The sequence below is a fragment of the Pelodiscus sinensis genome, chromosome 1 (genome assembly GCF_049634645.1).
Source record: "Pelodiscus sinensis isolate JC-2024 chromosome 1, ASM4963464v1, whole genome shotgun sequence".
Taxonomy (NCBI): domain Eukaryota; kingdom Metazoa; phylum Chordata; order Testudines; family Trionychidae; genus Pelodiscus; species Pelodiscus sinensis.
This window is the reverse complement of record NC_134711.1, coordinates 122,775,659-122,795,126: the sequence shown is the minus strand read 5'-3', so window position 1 is coordinate 122,795,126 and position 19,468 is coordinate 122,775,659. Positions and strand designations below refer to the sequence as shown.

The following is a 19,468-nucleotide window of genomic DNA, read 5'->3' as shown; positions in this document are numbered from 1 at the left end:
TAACCCTACATTCCCGTCACAGAACAAACAATTACACAGAATGAAGATTTACTCGGCATTGCTCAGGTCCGTGACTCCATATTCATTTTATTTTTTAAATAAAATGAAAATGTAGATGCTTCATTTGAATCATTGCTCTAGGGTGGGGCTGGGGAGGAGGGGGTTCAGTGTGCAGGCTGCTCCGGGGAGAGAGGACAACCCCAGCCCTCTCACTGCAGCAGCTTGGGGCCAGGTGAAAAAAAGCACCTCTCCATGCCCACTGCAGTTCCAGCAGGCACTGCTGAGGGAGAGGTGCATGTCCCTCAGTTGGGGCAGGTCCAGGTTTGTCTGACTCTGGTACTCCACCACCAGAGTGAGGAATGCAGCAAACTGCACTTTCCTTTGGCTCCCTGATGAAGGGGAACAACCAGCAACGTCCCTGTACGAATCAGGCAAGGGGGGAAACATTAGCCCCTCCCCTCCCTACAGGGCGCCTGGGGATAGGAGGCTCGGGGCTGGGCCAGTCTTGGACTAGAGAATGACAGGAGTGCCCCCAGCCATCCCCTTTTGCCTGCCTGGTGATTGTGTCTCTTTTTTGTATGGTTTCCTGAGAAGCAATCCCATTCCAGCACATCCCATTTTCCTGACACAACCAACCCTTTACCTTGCTTTAAGTTATGCTAAAGAGGAAGCTGCATCCTGAATTTGGTAGTCCTAGCTCTTACCATTTGAGGAGGAGTTCTTGAACAAACAGAAAGTCAGACCAACTCTCTCAAATATATAGAAACTCAGGTCCTTAACTCAAATACGTTTTTTTTTTCATTTAAGTCGTTGTGGGGATGGGGATGGGACTAAGGGGCTCAGTATCTAGGCTGCTCTGGGGAAAGAAGACAACCCCAGCCCTCTCTCACAACAGCTTGGGGTCAGGTAAGAAGTGCCTGTCCATGGCCACTGAAGCCGCAGTGGACATAGCCGAGGGAGAGGTGCATGTCCCCCAACTAGGGGACAGAGAGAGACAAAAAGACACACAAATCCTCTGAAATGTATAGTAGAATAGCTGTCCCTTTTTTCACCTCTGCCCCTTGTTGGCCCAATGGTGTTACAGCTGCTCCAGCCGCCATCTTTTACTCCTTGCTGCTCCCTGTGGTCATTCTACAGTATAACTGTCCTCCTACCAGACCTCTCTCTTTCCATTTTATGAAAAACAGTCCTATTCCAGCTACATCCCCTTGTCCTGGTGCAAGCAAACCTTGACCTTGCTTTAAATTATGGTAAGAGGAAGCTGCATACCAAATTTGGTGGTCCTATTACCATGTAGTAGTTCTTGAACAAAGGGACTTAGAGATAGAAGGACAGACAGATGCACATTTATACATTTTATAAATTCATGCCTTCTCTAGAAACATAAGATAAAAAAATAATAATTCAACAATACAGCTGCTTTCTGGGCAAAATCTTCATATCCACAGCCAGTTCTGGTTGTCTGAGTTGGCTCCTGGGCAAATGCAGAGGGTGCAAAAAGGGGAACATAAGAATGGCCATACTAAGTGAGACCAATGGTCCATCTAACCCAGTATCCTGTCTTCTGATAACGGTCAGTGTCAGATGCTTCAAATGGAATGGACAGACCAGAGCTATTACCAAGTGAGTGATCCCTTGCTTTCCAGTCCTAGCATGTGGCAGTCAAAGGGATCACTCACTTGGTAATTGCTCTGGTCTGTCCATTCTCTTCGAAGCATCTCGCACCGGCCGTTGTTAGAAGACAGGATACTGAGCTAGATGGACCATTGGTCTCACCCAGTATTGCAGTTCTTGTGGCCGTATGCATGGGGTTGCATCCCTGACCATGGGGACTAATAGCTAGGAGGAATGCAGCTGACAGGAAGATAGGATGTGTTTTCCCTTCACATGACGCAAAACCTTTCTTCCTCACATCCTCTCCCCATGGAATACAGACAGAATAGAAAAGGAAGAACTGCTCTGTAGAAATTTTGAACCATGCACTAGAGCAGTGGCTTTCAAAGCTGGGTCGCAGGCTTGCCCAGGTAAGCCACTGGTGGGCCTGCGACACTTTGTTTACTTAAGTGTCCGCAGCCACAGAGCCTCACAGCTCCCATTGGCTGTGGTGCGCCGTACCCAGTCAAGGGGAGCTGCGGAAAGCGGCATGGTGCCAGATTCTATCCAAGTTCACTATTTATAATCAGTTTCCACTGCAATTAGCTTATGTCACTCCTGACTCTGAGGCTTCAGCAGTTACACACATCACTGAAAGACATTTTTCAACTACAGCTGTCTGAAAGAAATAACTGCAGCCTGTGTGCTCAGCTCCCATTCCATGCAAGCAGGAACTGTGCAGAGAGCCTCCGCCAGGCCCTGACCCAGTTTTACAGACATGCTCTAAGAAAAAAAAGAAAGGAAAAAATAGGCAGAGATGGGAGAAAGCGCAGCCTGCAGAAAAGCACAGCTTTCATCCATCCTGCATTTGACACGCCATCATGCTTTTGCTGCTTTCCTGTCTGCATCTTCCTTTCCTGCCTCTGGGGTACGTGGGAGGATGGGGGAGGGGAGAGGAGAAGAACTGCAGCATAGAGAATGTAAGGGAAAGGATCAGAGAAGAGAGGACGTAAGTGGAGAAGGAAAAGGCAATGGGAGGAGATGTATGGGGGAGGAAGGATGTCCAATTTAAATGAATTGGGACTCGAAGCTGTCAGCGCAATGGAGCTTAAAACTTATGTACCACCACGAAACTATGACTCTCCTGAGAAGTCACAATCCCCAATTTGAGAACCCCTGGTTTAGTCTGACCTCCTGCATAACAAACCATAAAACTTCCCAGTTGTAATTCCAGTTTGAACTAGAGCATCTCTTTTAGAAAAATATCCAACCTTGATTTACAAATCTAATGTTACTCATTATACACAGGACCAATGGGAGACTCAGCAGTATTAGGAGGGGAAAAGAAAGAGTGAGCAGAATTGAGCTGCCTCCCAGAAAAATGTTGTTGCTGAAAAGCACTCAGTAGTGCACCGCCTTATTACCATTACAGCATCAAGTCAGTGTCTGTCCAAGAAGAGAGAGATAAGAACGGTTTCTGCATGCAGTTGGAGTTGAAAGTGAATCTCACTGGAAATCTATGGGATTCCTCTCAGAAATTAGAGGAATTTGAATTATACAATGTTAAAATAAAAAAACTTACAAAGAACATGGGCCTGCATTTTTACTTCTGCAAACATTTTTTTAAAACCACTGTGTAACTGACTGAAATTCTTAACAGTTACATGGTTAATTGCTCCACGGGCTGCCGGTCCTATGGGCTCCTGGCAGTAGCCAGGGGTTTATCCGGTAAGGTTAGCCAATAACTCTTACATCACTACTGCAAATTTGGTTTTTGTTAATATTATTATTCACATCAGGCGAATGGTGTCATGTGAATGGGTTGCCTTAGAATGTGTTGTAAATATTGGACCTCAGCCAGCATTTCAATCATTTTAGATGTTTACCTCCAAAGATTCCCCTTGGGGTTAAAGCATTACTATCTCCACCCTAAACCTCAAAAGTGTCTCAGACTTTGCTGGCATCTGTTTTATTCTTCAAACCATAACCTTTCCATGTGATATGACCTTCATTAGATCAGGGTTTTTCAGTGGCCTGAAGCATCTATACTACTTCTGATAACCAGGTTGGTATACAGACCAAAATGTGACTACAGACCAATTCACTCAAGTTGTCAAAAACAATTTAGTTAAATGGGAGCAAGGCACTCTTATTTCAGTTTTAGAGTGGTTTATATTGATTTAATATAAGCTGATTTTTTACCTAATTCATACTTGTCTACACACATACTTGCACTAGTTTAATTAAACCAGTTTAGTTTAACTGGTGTAAGCTTCTGCATGGGCACTCTTCCTTTGGTTGAAGCGTTGCTTGTTTTGGTTCAGATTAAACCTGTTCCTAACTGACTTTAGCTAATATGAAATAAGCTACTTTGATTAAGAATAAGAGTATCCACACTGCCTTTTGCACTGGTTTAATTAAATCAAACTAATGCAACAATTTGTGCAGGTAAGCACATAAGCTAAATGTGTATAAGATATTCCAAGGGAAATAAAGTGTCTACACAAGAGGAGCTTGTACTGATTTAAATTGGTTTCTAAACCAACTTAATTAAATAGAAGCTACCGTAAAATCGCGAGTATAATGCGCACTTTTTCCCCCGGTTTTTAAGGGTTAAAGCCAGGGTGTGCATTATACATAGGAGGTCATCTGTAAAGTTTTTAACTCGCCCTCCCCGCCAGGCTCCTGGACAAGGCACGGCGCGCGGGCAGCTGGGCAGGGGGCCCCCACGGCATGTGTGAGGTTAGCTGGGTAGGGGGCTCCTGCAGCAGGCGCGAGGTCAGCGCGGCTGGCCGGCAGCTGGGCAAGGGGCCCCGCGGTAGGGGTGAGTTCAGCGCGGCGCGCAGGCAGGAGAACAGGGAGCAGGTTTCAAACTCCACTGCCGGCTCCCCAGTGCGGCATGCGCATTTCCAGGGCGAGCCTGCAGGTGGGAGCAGCTCTTTCCTTCCTCTGTATATACTGTAAAATCACGAGTATAATGGGGGTGCGCATTATATACGAGTTCAGTTTTTTCCAGGATTCTGACGTTGAAATGGTAGGTGCGCATTATATTCACGATTTTACAGTACTCTCTCATGTAAACAAGGCCCAAAGCTAATTCCGTTGAACTATTACTAGGCCACACAGCTCTTCTTGCATTTACAGAACAGGGAGGATGCAGAGTTAAAATATAATGGCACAACATAGGTGAAGCAGGTGCACGCGAGTCATCTGCTTGTAGAACAAAGAGAAAAGGACAATGTGCATTCCTTTTCCTCTTTCCGTTCTGATTAAGGCAAAGAACAAAGGAAACTGGCTCTGCTGTTGTGTATGCTGCTTGCTAATTTTCAGCATAGATCCAATTTAAAAAAGGAAAATAAATCTAATCACGTTGTGAGTGAATTTCATTGCCCAGAGTTTAAGCAGAATCCCCCCAAATAGAACAGGCTTGGTTCTCTTAGAGCATAGTTTCTTAAAGGGGTCTGCAAAAACACTTTGAGAAACCTGTTAACTGGCTGCTCCAGTAAGTTTACTTACCAGCGCCGAGGCCACAGAGCCTCATGGCTCCCATTGGCTCTGGTTCACTGTTTGCAGCCCAAGGGGAGCCAATTGGAGAGGCAAGGCTCCCTGGCTGCAGCACCCATAAGTAAACATACCGAAGCGACCTGTTAACTCATGTCTCAAAGTGGTTTCATGGACCCCTTTGAGAAACTCTGTCTTAGAGTTTGTTACAATAATTTTGGCCCAGGCTGACTTAACACTGAGAAATGATGTGGGTTTTTCTCATTAAAGCTTATAGAATGGCTAACACTAACCACAGTTATTCCCCCACCCCAGTGCCCAGGGACACCGCTACTGACCTCAGCTGTGGCAACTCCTAAAATAATAAATTCACCTTCTCAAAGCTTTGTGAAAACAGAGCTAAATATATACTAAGAAAAAATGCTTCTTATGTGGTTTCCCTCTTTAAATATAAAACTACAGCTTGCAAGTGGAAAATTGCTAGCCACCAACTATCATTAAGTCACATCCTCAACAGCTCTAGGTTCTGCTTTTGACCTCATCTGCCCCAGCGTCATTCCTTTAACCTTGCTGGTATTACTCCTGATTTACACTGCTGTAACTGAAAACACAACTTGACTCAAGGGACCAGTTGCTTAGGATCAGTTCTTCACTGTCTGGCTCAGCTCAGGCGAGAAAAATGTGAAGGTAATTTTAAGGGAAGATAGCCGACTGAACAGGGCAGCACACTGGGATTCTGGTGACCAGGTTCTATCCCCAGATCTGCCACTGGCTGACTTGGTCACCTTGGGTGAGTCACTTTAACCTCTCTGTGCCTCAGTTTCCCCATCTGTAAAATGAGGATAATGATACTGACCTCCCTTTGCAGAGTGCTTTGAGATTAACTAATAAAAATGCTGTATATGACCTAAGTATTATTTTTTAAATTTATGTTAGCAAAGATTGGGGTCACTGGATTACAGCAAGCCCTGAGGCAAAACTTAGCACAGTGTTTGTGTTAACTGTAAGTTGTGCTCGTAGTACTGTCAGATAAATTTTTTTTGCACTCTAACTCATAGGTTTTTCCTTTGCATTTATAGATGTAGCACTTTTAGCTTAAACCGTGAAGGATCGAGGTCATATAATAAGTTGCAAGTGAAACAATGGCAGTATGGCAAGGTCACATTTAATTCTGTGGGGGAAAATATTTCTTGGCACTGGAACTAGCCAAATAATTAAAAAAAAACAGTATTCAAGAAGAAAGCAAAAACAAAGAGAAATAATGCTTTCTGCAGGGAGAAAATCACGTTGCTCTTTCAAAAAATTCTCTCTCTGCAAAGACCCAAACAATTGCAATGGCAACACATGATCCATCCCAGGGTATGAAACAGTGCCTACCTACTGTGACACATCCGTATTCAATAACTGAGACAATAAAACATTATACTGGCCACAGTTCAGAGGTGCACATGGCTCTTATAAACTCTGCTGAAGTGGAAATTTGAGGCCATAGTTGAGCTCATGTAAATCAACTGAAGTCACTAGAGGTGTCTCAACTGGAGTGATGCCAATCGTGGTTTATAGTTCTTACATGGGTATCAGTCGTTGCCATCTTTATCTATGGGGCTGATAGGTCAAAGCACAGAGAAACAATACGCAGAGGGCAGCAGAAAAGAGGTCTCCAATGTGGGAAGGGAGGAGAGAATCATATTGGCCACGGGGCAGAGAAAAGGTACATTCTAGGAAATGCTGATTTGTATCTAGGCCTTCCGGTGTATTTGTATGTATTCATTTCTCATATCCGTAAATACCAGAGGTTCCCCATTTCCCAAACAGCCAAAAAGAGAGTTATAAACATCTCCGTACCCCAAACCACCAGCTACCTACCTGTCTCCTGTGCTCCAGTCTCAAAGGCTCAGCAAGGCTACCCTTGACAAAAGACGGCCAATCTAAAACCTCGAGGCCATAATACATTTGCCTCAACTGATACATTTTCCCCTTCAGTTTTAGAAAAGCTTAAGTTCCAAAGAACAGCCCCTGCTGTGCTGAGAGTGTGCAGGTCATTTTGTTCATTGTGACCGATTTGCTGTGCTGCTGCCCAGATGGGGAAACGGCACTCTTTGTATTTGATTACAGCCTTTGAAATGCCCTTTGCACCCATAGGAAATTAGATGGGACACAGAGAACATTTAGGCACATAACAGAGACAAAAAATAAGTCCCACTGACAGAGGTATTTATTTATTTTGTCTGTTTTTACATGATGATGACAGACTCAAGAGTTCAAATTAAGTGCAGAAGCCACCATAGGGTTTTATTTTTCCATTAAGACCTGCTGTGTAAAGAGACTTCATCCCCCAATGCAAGAGATAGTGTATACTGTATTCTCTAGCTTTTTAAATAAGTTTGTGCTGCCTGGAGAGGGGTGTTTTTTAAACGCTCTGTGTGGACTCCACACTATCCTTATGTCCAATGTTCAGCTGCATGTTCTCTCATCCCTGTATGCACCCTCTCTCAGGCCTAAATTTGGACACCTAGGGACAAGACATTCCAGTGGCACACAAAGGGCCTTTGTCCCACATGTTTTCAAAATAAGTCAGGTTGTGAATAAATACCTTCTGGGAATCACAGTGGCAGTTTTGGCTGTCTGGTGTTTTGTGAGCTGTTCTTTCTAACCTCTGTGGTTTTCACCCCATTTTTCTGCTTCCTTTCTGACTCATTCTCCTGTTTTCTAATTTAACAGAAAGGCCCAAAGAGTGAAGGCTGAATGTGTCTGTAAGCCACACAATGGTACCTTAAATTACTCTTTGAACTCCCCCGTTCCTGGTAATGCTCTTGCAGGTCCAGTAAGTCCAACTACAGCATCTTAGGGCGGCTTTAATTTATGTTGTCTGTACTCGGCCATGGAGCCTAAAACTGCAGTTATGAATCGATGCAGCGCAACTGGCCACACTTTCCCTGCTAAGCTGGCAGAGGAGAAGCAGAGAAGCATAAGCACCTATGGATGAATACCTTAATAAGACAAGGATTTCACCACCTAGGTCTCCTCCTCTTCGACTGCCAGATGATAGTGGTGTGTTCCTCACAGGGTTAGTTAAGATGGTCGTAGGACAGATTAGTTGAATGGTGTGGTCCAAACATGCACTGGAAATCCTGGCCCTAGGCATAATTTCTGATCCTTCAAATGACAGTACGAGCTGTGCTATTTGTTACTACTGTGTGGTGACATACCACAGTTTTATTCCAAAAGTGAATGTATTGCTTCCCACATTGTTGTGAACACATCCTCAAAGTGGGGACAGAGGGAATATGAGATTTTATCATGTGGCACGCACAGAACTAGTCACTTGAGTATCTGACCTTTTATAATCCCTAATATGCTGTGTTGCTCTTTACATAACCTAGCTGCTCCAGTTTGTCTAGGCTCCCAAATTCAGATTCCTGAACTAGACTTTCATTGACTTCTTTTCCTCTTCCTACTCCCTAATTTCGTATCTCCACCCTTTCTCTGTAAGGCATCAGTGTCTACACGTGTGAAGGACAAAGATGTGACGCAGTGGATTGTGAGATTTTTCTATCCCAAGTCATATAGCATCTTATCCCATCTTATGCCAGAAAATTGGTGCAGAAAGTGTATCAGAGGCTGGGGTGCACTCCTTGAGATGAGGCCACCTGGTGTGCTGAAGATAAATGTAGCCCATGTCTCAAGAGTATGGAAGAACTTACTGAAAGAAAAGTTTACCCTATACAAATAAACTTCCAGGCCTTCTCACTGAGAAATGCCCCAAAGTGACTATTTTCTCCTTTCTCCTCTGTTGGCAGCAATCCAGCAAAGCCCTTGGTACATAGTGACCTTTAAAGATGCAAGTAGTCCTATTGAAGTCAGAGAGACTTCTGCTCAAAGTTAAGCATGTGTTTACGTGCTTTGGTAGACTGGGCCTGTATGTTGAATAAGGATCGGTCTCTCTCGTGACTTGTCCCTCTTCTTTATAAACCTTCATTCCCCTTCCATGAAGGCAAGCCCTGTGTTACTCTATCTTTCTCTGGCCACAGGGCTTCACATCTACAAGTACAAAAAAGCTACATGACCAGTACCAAGTTTATCCAAAACCACCAACAAATCCCATTGCCTCCAGAGTGCTTTAATCTTTGAAGCAACCCAGGGTACATCTAGACTGCATCCCGCTGTCGGCAGAAGGATGCAGATTAGGCAGGTCGACACTGCAAATTAAGCAGGGATCTAAATATCTTGCGCTTCTTTTGCATAAAAATGGCTGCCGCTTTTTGCCAATGTGGCACTTTGTCGGCAAAAAGCGGCAGTCTAGAGGGGGATCTGTCGAGAAAGTAAACCTTTTTTGACAGATCTTGTAAACCTCCTTGCACGAGGCATAAGGGATCTGTCGAGAAAGGCTTTCTTTCTCAACAGATCCCCCTCTAGACTGCCGCTTTTTGCCAACAAAGTGCAATGTCGGCAAAAAGCGGCAGCCATTTTTATGCAAATGAAGCACAGGATATTTAAATCCCCACTTCATTTGCAATGTCCACCTGACTAATCGGCATACCTCTGCCAACAGAGGGATGCAGTCTAGACATACCCCCAGTGTAATGAATTGGCCATGAATTGGAACATTGTCACTGCTATGTTGAAGAATGTGACCTATACTTTCAGGTTGTAACTGTAGCTGCCTAGGGCTATCAAGGACACACCCAGGACAGCTTAATGTAATGCCAAATTCCCAGAACGGCTAACACAAAAAAGCCATCAGTGTTCCACCCCACACACCGTAGGGGGTCCAACCAATAAGGGGTCCACCCTCAGGTTTCGTTAGAGAGAGTTGCTGGGTTAGGTGAATTGATTTTCCCAGTATGATCTGTCACTGGCTGGAACTTCTCAGCTAACCACAGGACTACAATCTGCAGATGACTGATTAATGGTCACCTGACAGAAGGAATAGAAATATCAGGTAAAAGCAGGATCTGCCCCAGTCTCTCTCTCTCTCTCTCCCCATCTGACCATCACCAGAAAACAGAAGGCCCATAGGACAGGCCTTCCTGACTAGCATGTGGAATGGGTCCGAAGGCTCACACAATTGAGCATAGATTCAAGGGGGTGAGCATGCCGGCTTTTGCTGCATCTCCTAAAGATCTGTAAGGAGCATACCTTAGCTTAGCGCATATCTGCACAATGATAAAACCCCTGGCACTGGCCCAGGTCAGCTGACTTGGGCTGGCAGGGTTTGGGTTCTGGGGCTGAAAAACCGCAGTGTAGGTATTTGGCCTCAGGCCACAGTCAGAGCTCTGGGGCTCTCGCACTTCGCATAGTCCTAGAGCCTGGGCTCCAACCCGAGCCCGGAAGTCTACACAGCTATAAAACAGCCCCATGAGCAAGTGAGCTGGTATGGGCCAGCCATCGAGTTTTTCCTTTGTTTTGCAGGCATGCCCTTAGAGGCCCTAGCTGGCTTGGAAGCACAAAGATTGGACCCAATTAGTACATCCCTGAGGGTGACTCAAGACAGATCTAAACACTCTTCATCATTCTGGGAAATCCAAGCATAAAACTTTACCAGGTCATTTGAAAGCTAGCATGACAAACTTTGTTAGCCCTGCCCCACTTCCACCCACAACAGGGTTTAATCATACTCAACAAGCTTAAAATACTGCACTGTTATTGTTAAATGTAGAACAATTAACTTCTATACACCTTGATGTTTGGGTTTGGGAAACATTCTTCCTTCTGAATTGACTATAAGCCTTTATGACTGTAAACAAAGAAACTGACTCATTCCCTGATCCTCTTTGACACTGTAAGTCTTTTGTTTAGTTTCACCTAGATTTTAAATCGCAAAGCCAGGTAAAGTTGACAAAAAAATTTGCCACTAACTTCCTGCTACATGATTGTAAATGAGAGATCCATATGAATAAACATTCAGGGATGAATACATCCCCATGTAAGTATTAATTTCAATGAATGGAGTTGCACAGGAGATGAATTTGGCCTTTTACTGTCAATAAAAACAGTATTTATTATCCAGTTAATGTTTCCTGCTGGTGGGTGAGGAAGGAGTGCAATAAACTGGAGCACTGTTCCTCACAGATCATTCCACCACCTTCTCTGAGCTTTCTAATATTCAATGTTATTCAGCTCCTATTGCAATCACAATGGAAAACTTGCCACTGACATCCTAGTAGTGGCTAATATCTAATTCTTAAAGGGGAAGGTGAAAAAACTGAAATCCAGTGCTTACATCTGGAAAAAAAGAAGTGAGGAGTGTTTCATAATCAGGGGCCCCAGCTTCATTTTTAATTTTTTGATGGGTCTGCAACCTCCCCCACGTTAAGCTCTGCTGTTATTGTACCTAGACAACTTGCAATATGGTACTGAGGCAAAATACCCATTCCTGACCCAGCAGTGGCCATGAAATACGAATTCGGTTATGCTTATCTCAGTACCCATAACAGAATACTACATGTAGTATCATTAGCTGTTAAATTCGGCAGCCTTTTAAATCCCATCATATCTGGTAGGTGGCTGCCTGGCAGCTCGTGGATGGGACTTGAGCCCATTATCCTAGGGTCCAGAGACTGATGCCTTATCCATTAGGCCACTGGGACCTGAGGAAATATTTTCTCAATGACCTCGAACACCAGTGAAAAAGTATTTCCTTTTGTTTGTTCTAAATTCATCTGTATATAAAAATCTACTAACCACAAGGCCTCAATTGCCCCATGTTTTACTACACACAGCCTGTTGTGATTTTTTTCTTTAATTAAATGTTCACAAACATTACTTCCAACAGATACAGTCTTTGAATATTTTTCAAAACTAGGTGCTGTTTTTCTTTCTGGATCTCTTCTCCCTTTGATGGTTTTCCTAGTTTCATTTATTTTTATCTTTATCATTTTCTCCTTATCCCTAATTTGTGACCAAGGATTTCATATTTAAAGAAACACCAATACTCAGAATCTTACATCTGTGAATTACAAACAATTTTGAGAGAATATATTGACATGATCAAATCTGTACTAAGCATTATGATGAAACAAATCACCAATCTTCAGAAATGCTAGTGCATTAGGTCATAGCACCCATTCAAAGTTGTGTTACTGCCATAATTGTGAACCAGATAACAAACATGTATCCATTTAGGCTCAATTTTTAAAAGTGACTTCTATTTTTGGGCCCTTTAATTTTTGCTTTGCACAGTTTGAATCTCCATGAACTCCATTTTCAGCAATGTTGAGAACTACAGCTCCATGGACTTCACCTGGACTGGTGGATGCTCAGCATCTCTAAAACCCAGGATCAAGATTTCTCAGATTTGGGCACCCAAAAATCGGTGGTCACTTTTGAGAATGTTGCTAATATAGCACAAAAACAGAGATGTTAAAAATATAACCAAAACGCCTCACCTGGAGTATCAGCAGCATCTGAATAATTGAAGGTGGAACCCTGGCTCTGGAACGTGACAGGGCATCTTCTAATTTAATATTGAGGGTTATAATATTCCGAAAGTGCAGGAGAGCCAGCTGACGAACCGAGGGCTCCTTCCCCTAGGAACAAAATTGTCACAATAAAGACAATGAGCCATTTAAAAATGATGGTCAGAATCCCAAGTGTAATTGATTTGTTTAACTCAGGGATGGGCAATAATTTTTAATGGGGGGGGGGGAGACACCAAGATTTTGGTAAGTGGGCAAGGAACGCACTTCTATAGAGGGGCTGGGTGGAGTGTACAAGGGAGCTTGGGGTAGGAAGTTAACTGTAGATGCAAAATTAACCCTGCAAAATAGGAGAATGTGTCTGAAAACCAGGCTCTCGCTCAGAAGGAGGTCAAGTGCCTTAAGCATGTTTAACATTAGCTGAGGTAAAATTCTCTGCTAGAGTGAATGAGTCCAACTCCATTCACTTCAATGAATCTGAATCACTTTACCCCAGTGAAGTACACCAATAACAAAACTAACGGTGTGTCTGAAAATGACTTACAGAGTACATAATTTTCCATCAACTTTTTTAACACTATACCAAAGTGCACTTCACATATATACATATGCACGAGGTATAGCTGGATATGCACATGCTGAAGTCAACAGAGCTCTGCTTGCTTCACTGATTACCCCTCTTCATTTTACTATTCCTATGCTTTTGTTCTAGTATGAGCTAACATAAGGACTAAACTTCCTCACTGCGTGCAATTCTGTTTCTCAAAGTTTCCCCTTCATGTTTTTCACATGAGTACTTCACCATTCATGCAAATGACTTGACTCTATAGAACAGCTGCACCAAAGGATTGGCCCCTCTGGGATAGTCTGACAGTTGTGGCAATCCGTTGAGCAACCCGCCAAACGGCTTTTTCTGCATTCTGAAGTAACAAAGGAATATTTCACCTGCACAGGATAGAAAATAGCCTGAAGCATGGGCAGGACGTCACTGAAAAAGAAATCCCAGGTTTCAGCTAAGGTATCCAACAGCTTCTGTCCTGTAAACACATAAGCACTCCATTAGCTTGTTTTATATTGGAAACAGTCAATGACACATTAACTGAGCAATACAGGACATGATGTAATATACCAGCTCCAGAGGGGAACGGAGGAGAATCACGCATGATCATTTTTAACACTTGGGATGCTGTAGAAGTATCACCCCAGCTTGTACATAAGATTAGTTGGTATTTGTGTCTTTTGGCTCACACAATTAAACTCTCTTACTGAACTTCCAACGCAAAGCTCAGTCAGAGAGATCCCGTACAGAGTATAAGAAAGCCAGCCGGTCACTTCCCCCTGGAGTAAAACCCAGAGGGCAGAAGGGGTGATGGCGAATTAAATCTCTGAGGGTCTCAACATGGAAATGCCACCACATCGTCCCACTTCTGCCCCAGTAGGAATAAGCCACAGGGATGGTTTGAAAATTCCTGGCTCTATAGGAAACAGTGCAGTTCTGTGCCTCCCTGCTGCGCCCAAAGGTGATGCACTTCCAGGCATCCTGCCTTAAAGAGCAATCAATCCCCATCATAGATCACAGCCATGTGGAGCTCTAGGCTGGACTGTTTCCTTGAAATCTCTACTGACGACAGAGGAGGCAATGGCCTTCTCCTCTGCCCCCACCAGGTCTGCCCTATTTGTAACGCTTGCCCACAGAATCTGCAGGGAGGCTCCTGGGCAGAGGGGAGCAGGGGCACAGGTGCAGCTGAGCCCACTTCTATGAGGAAAAGGGCCAACCCTCACACAGAGCCTTGACATAGCATAATGAGACCCTGATCATGACTGGGGCCTGCAGACACTACTATAATACAAATCAATATTAATACCTTAATACTCTGTATGGAACGTACATGGCTCCCGTGTTCTAAGAGAAACCATACGTGTCTCAGTAACAAACTCAAATAGGAACATTTGGCCCAAGCTTGCAAATAGTTCAGGGCCCTAGAGGATAAAAGGCATGAAATAAACATAATGGGGGCTGCCTGTTTGAAGAACAGGCACTTTGGGAAGCACCCTGGCCCCCTCCCCTCAGGCTCTTACATGGCCCCTGCAGCTTGTGCAGGGAGTGGGGCAGGCAGGGAAGCTACCTGGAGCCCTGTTGGGCTGTTGGCCAGGAGTCACCCAGGAAAGTTGCCCGGTCAGAGCCTGCCTCTGGCACTCCAGTCCCTCTCTCCCCCCAACCCTCTTCCATGGCCCACTCCTGCTCCCTTACCCCACATAAGCCAAATCCTTTGTGCCCCTCCTGAACCCATGCCCCTACCCAGACCCTGCACCCAATCCCTTGCCCTAGATCACAACCCAAACACCTGCACCTCATCCAATGTCTCAGGTCACAACTGTCTCTTTCACCCAAACCCCCTCCCAGACCTCACTCCCTCTTGCACCCCAGTTCCTTACCCCAAGTTCCCTTCTGCACCCAACCTCCATCCCAGACCCTGGACCACCTCCATTAATATCATGGAAGAGTGCGGTCCTCAACCACTTTCCAAAATCTTGGAGTACCCCCCTCCCCCATCAAAAATTATGGCCCACCCCTGTGCCAGGTGTTATATAGACACAGACCAACAAGACCTGCACCTATATGTTTTGGTCTAAGTATTATTAGAGGTTCAACCTGTACAATCCAGGACTCTCTGGTCCAGCAGGACCATGGATATTGCTGGACCAGAGAGCCCCAGCTGGCCAGGTTTGGAATCACAGCCCAGCCCAGCCCAGCCCAAGCTGGGCTGGCAGTGGGAAGCCCAGCCCTAACGGGTCCAGTGCAGGTGAGATCACAGCCCTGGCCAGGGCTGGTGGCAAGGAGCATAGTCCCAGCCAGGGATGGAGGTAGCCGGGCCAGAGGCCAGGAGCTCACCGAGGGTGAAACACAAGGGAGGTCCGACCTATAGTGGTCTTTATGACTAGTCACTTCATTCCACTGCTTAAGTAATTTAAAAAAGGGCAAATGGTAGATGTCTCCAGCCTTGGGCCATTTGTAACCAAGGTGATGGGGCTGTTCCACTCATAGGCTGGTGCCTTTAAATGCTGCTCGTTTCAAATCAAGACCCCAGTGCAGTACAACCACTGGGAAAACTAATCCTTCCTCCTTGCTTGGTTGCATAACACAAGGGGACTGACATCCCCATTGCCCTTCACCGCGTGTCATCATCTGCACCAGGGCAGGGTGCATGCTGATTTAGAAGTGTTTTAAGCCCAGTTTAGTGCTGCAGTAAGTGACATGCAATGGAAAAACCTGACCCCAAATCTATTACCAAAGATACTCTATGCCATCCCTATGACGTATCATCAGCATTTGAATGTACAAGTTCAGCCATTATGGGAGACAACTCAATCATTATAAACCTCGTGGCCAGAATTTTCAGAACAGCTCAGCATAGGAACTGGCCAGAAGTACACAGTGGGCATGGACGGGAGCTAAGCAGTTGAAAATCCAGCTCTGCGCTCTGTTGAAAATTTGCCCCTAAAACATCCATGAACTGAGGTTATCCTTTTGGGATAACTACGTTTTACCTTAGGTCATCCAGGCCTGCTGGCAGCAAAGCAGTCATTGCCCCCCCCCGCGCACCCCCCCCACGCATACGATGGTCTTCCTGACACTGGGTCATGGCTGCATCTGTGCCAAGAGAGCCACTGGATGCACTACTGTCCATGCTCTTCGGGCACAGCCAGGGCTCCCAGATGGCTGCCCAGTAGTGTTGTCAACTGGCTAATCGCCCTGCTCCCTCCCTGAGGCCAGACCTCTGTCCTGACTCTTCTCCAAGGCCCCACCCCAAACTCACTCCATCTTCCTCCCCTCCTTTACGTACTCTCCTATCCTCACTAACTTTCACCAGGCTGGGGGTTGAGATGAAACAAGAGGTGCAGGGTCTGGAAGGGATTTTGGATACCTGTTAGGGGTGCAGAACGGTGTGAGGGGTCAGGCTCTGGGAAGGAGTTTGGGTGTAGGCTCTAGGCTGGGGCTGAGGGTTAGCGTGCAGAAGGGGTCGGCGCTTACCTTGGGCAGCTCCCAAAAGCGGCCAACCCATCTCTCTGGCAGCAGCTTCTGAGGCGGGGGTGGGGTGGAGAGAGGGTCTCCGTGCACTGTTGCCCATATGCACAACTCCCGAAGCTCCAACTGCCTGCAATTCCCAGCCAATGGGAGCTTCAGAGTTGGGGCGGGGAAGCATGTAGAAACCCCGTCCCAGGGCCCACAGGGACAGGCTGGCTGCTTCTGGGAGCGGCATTGAGTAAGGAAGCCTGCCTTACCCCTATCCCCACAGGGCTGCCAGTGGCAGCTGGGGGCCATTTTAAATTGCTCTGGTTCCTGGCCAATCACCCACTCTTCTTCCTCCTGTTGGCGAGCATGAGCTCATCACTTATATGTTGTGGGCTGTTTACTCAGTGCTGGATACTTTTTAAAGCAATGAATTTCCATGCAGCAACAACAGTGACTCAGAACAGCTGCTCCTGTATCTGCACAGTAAAGTGCATATTCCCAGACAGGCCTTTTACTGTGGGTTGTGGAAGAATGCTTCGAATCAACTGGTGATTAGCATATTTCACACAAAAGAATTTGACTTTCATGTCCTCTGAAAACATGTTTATTTTGCTGTCAAACAGGCTTTTGCATTTCCTATGCTATTTGCAGGAATAAAGGAAACTTGGCTTATGTAAACATAGGCCTGATGTGGTCATTCTTATATGAAACACACATATAATATTTTCCATACATCCACAATATTTTTACACCACACACATTTTAATGAACTGTTTTAAGTCAATGGTATATGCCTGGCATTAAACCAATTTAGCAATCTAGCATAGGAATTTAGAAATGCTTCTCCCGTATTGTATCTTAAATATTATTTCTAACAATCAACTTTTTAAAAAATTACCTGTCCAGTGCAATTTAATAAATTTTAAACCAATTTGGGACTGAAAAATTGGACTTATACTTTGCAAGCAAGCTGAAGAAACCTTGAAATCCTTATGTCCAATTGTGAGATGTTATGTTAAATAAAGTATTCTATGTTCAGCTCTAGAGGGGAATTTAATGTGAAATTTATTTCCTGGTTGCTGTGGTCAGGGGAATTGTCTTTTCATTAATTGATTTGGGTTCCATAACAATGTTGATTTCAATCAAATAAGTAGACAGCAAGGTCACATTTAAAATTCAGAGAGAGCTATAAGTAATGCCAATGGCTTTCTCTAGGAAACTGATCAAATGGCATATTTAGATTAATAAGTGTTTTGACATTGTGGGGCACTGAGGCTATGTCTAGACTGCAGGCTTCTTTCGAAAGAGGCTCTTTCGAAAGAGAGCGTCTAGACTGCACGTTGAACTTTCGAAAAAGCGGCTTGCTTTTTCGAAAGAAAGCATCCAGTGAGTCTGGATGCTCTCTTTCGAAGAAGCCCTATTTACATTGAAGAACGCCTTCTTTCGAAAGAGGAACTTTTGAAAGAAGGCGTTCTTCCTCGTGAAATGAGGTTTACCGCCATCGAAAGAAAAGCCGCGTTCTTTCGAATTAATTTCGAAAGAACGCGGCTTGAGTCTGGACGCAGGGGAAGTTTTTTCGAAAAAACCCCTGAGTCTGGACACAGCCTGAAAGAAAAAACAAACAGTTACTTACTTCTGGTCTTCTCCAAAGATTGTGAGTGCAGCACACACCTATTGGAATGGACATGAGTAACACATCTCAAAGAACAACAGACACTGTTGTTCTTTGAGATGTGTTACTCATGTCCATTCCAATAGGTGTGTGCTGCACTCACAATCTTTGGAGAATTTTCCCTTAATGATATACTTGTTGAATTGGCTGTGGAGCCCCCTCAGCATGGCAGCTTTATGGCTCAGTATATAGGATACTGTTGCTCTCTGAGTCCCTTCTTCCCGTAATAATCTGACAGAGGGCAGATGGGTGAGATTTCGAATGGACATGAGCAACACATCTTAAAGAACAACAGTTACAAGAGGCAGGTAACCTTTTTTCTTCAAGTGATTGCTCATGTGCATTCCAATAGATGCTTCACCAGCTGTTACCAGGGAGGAGGGACTGGAGATCACCTGGTTGCTGCCTGAAGGACAGCCCTGCCAAAGGCCACATCGTCTCATGCCTTCTGGGTAACGATGTAGTGAGACAAAATGGTGTGGAGGGACAGCCGCATGGCTGCCTGGCAGATATCCTCGATAGGGTCCAGAATGGGCCTAATCCCACCCTGAGCCTTGGGGAGACCACCAGCATTGTACTTAACAAGCCCTGTACTGAGGCTAGTGCCAGGATTTGCTGCCCTGTTTTCAGGTGCCCTGACTTAGGGCGCAGCCTACTAGGGTCTTTCAATGAACTCTTGTTGGGGGACAGGCCTCTATCAGTTTTCTTGTGCAGCACCAGGTAGTGAGAGCACTGCCACGTGTTTGAGCCCACCTAGTGCCCCAGGGAGTGATGCCAGTGTTCCCTCATGGTATCTTTCCTCAGCACCAAGGCCAGTGCTGACTCTGGCAGTGGCTGGGGGCAAAGGGCTGCCTCCATTAGCAGGAGCTTCAGGTGATGGTCACCTTCTTTCTTTGTCCTAGGTTTGAAGCTCTCACAGACGGGGCACTTGTCAGTTTGATGTCCCTCTCCATGGCACTTGAGGCATGAAGAGTGCAGACTGCCCTTGGGCATCGGCTTCCCACAGCTCTCACAGAATTTAAACCCCTGAGACCATGGCATATCCTGGTCAGGGGAAATGTAAACAGAAGGAAACACCCCCAAACTAATTAACACTAATGACAACTATTAATGGAACTATGTATAACTAACAAACAGATACCACTAACGGTGCTTACAAAACAATAGCACAAGGAAGCTCCAACAACCGCCACCGGTGGTAAGAAGGAACTGAGAAGGCAGGGGCACCACACCAGTGTCAATCCAATAAGCACCGCTCAGGGAAAATTC

At 45.2% G+C, this 19,468-nt stretch overlaps 1 protein-coding gene across 3 annotated transcripts in view; it reads right to left on the bottom strand.

Moving 5' to 3' along the window:
- PRR5 (proline rich 5) overlaps nucleotides 1-19,468 on the bottom strand; it is an 83,836-nt gene that overhangs the window by 16,513 nt on the left and 47,855 nt on the right. For all 3 annotated transcript variants that reach the window (XM_075899804.1, XM_075899791.1, XM_075899797.1), the window contains exons 6-7: nucleotides 13,458-13,549; nucleotides 12,483-12,623 (exon numbers count right to left, since the gene is read on the bottom strand). In XM_075899804.1, coding sequence (XP_075755919.1) covers nucleotides 12,483-12,623; nucleotides 13,458-13,549 — 233 coding nt within the window. The remainder of the gene's footprint in view (nucleotides 1-12,482; nucleotides 12,624-13,457; nucleotides 13,550-19,468) is intronic.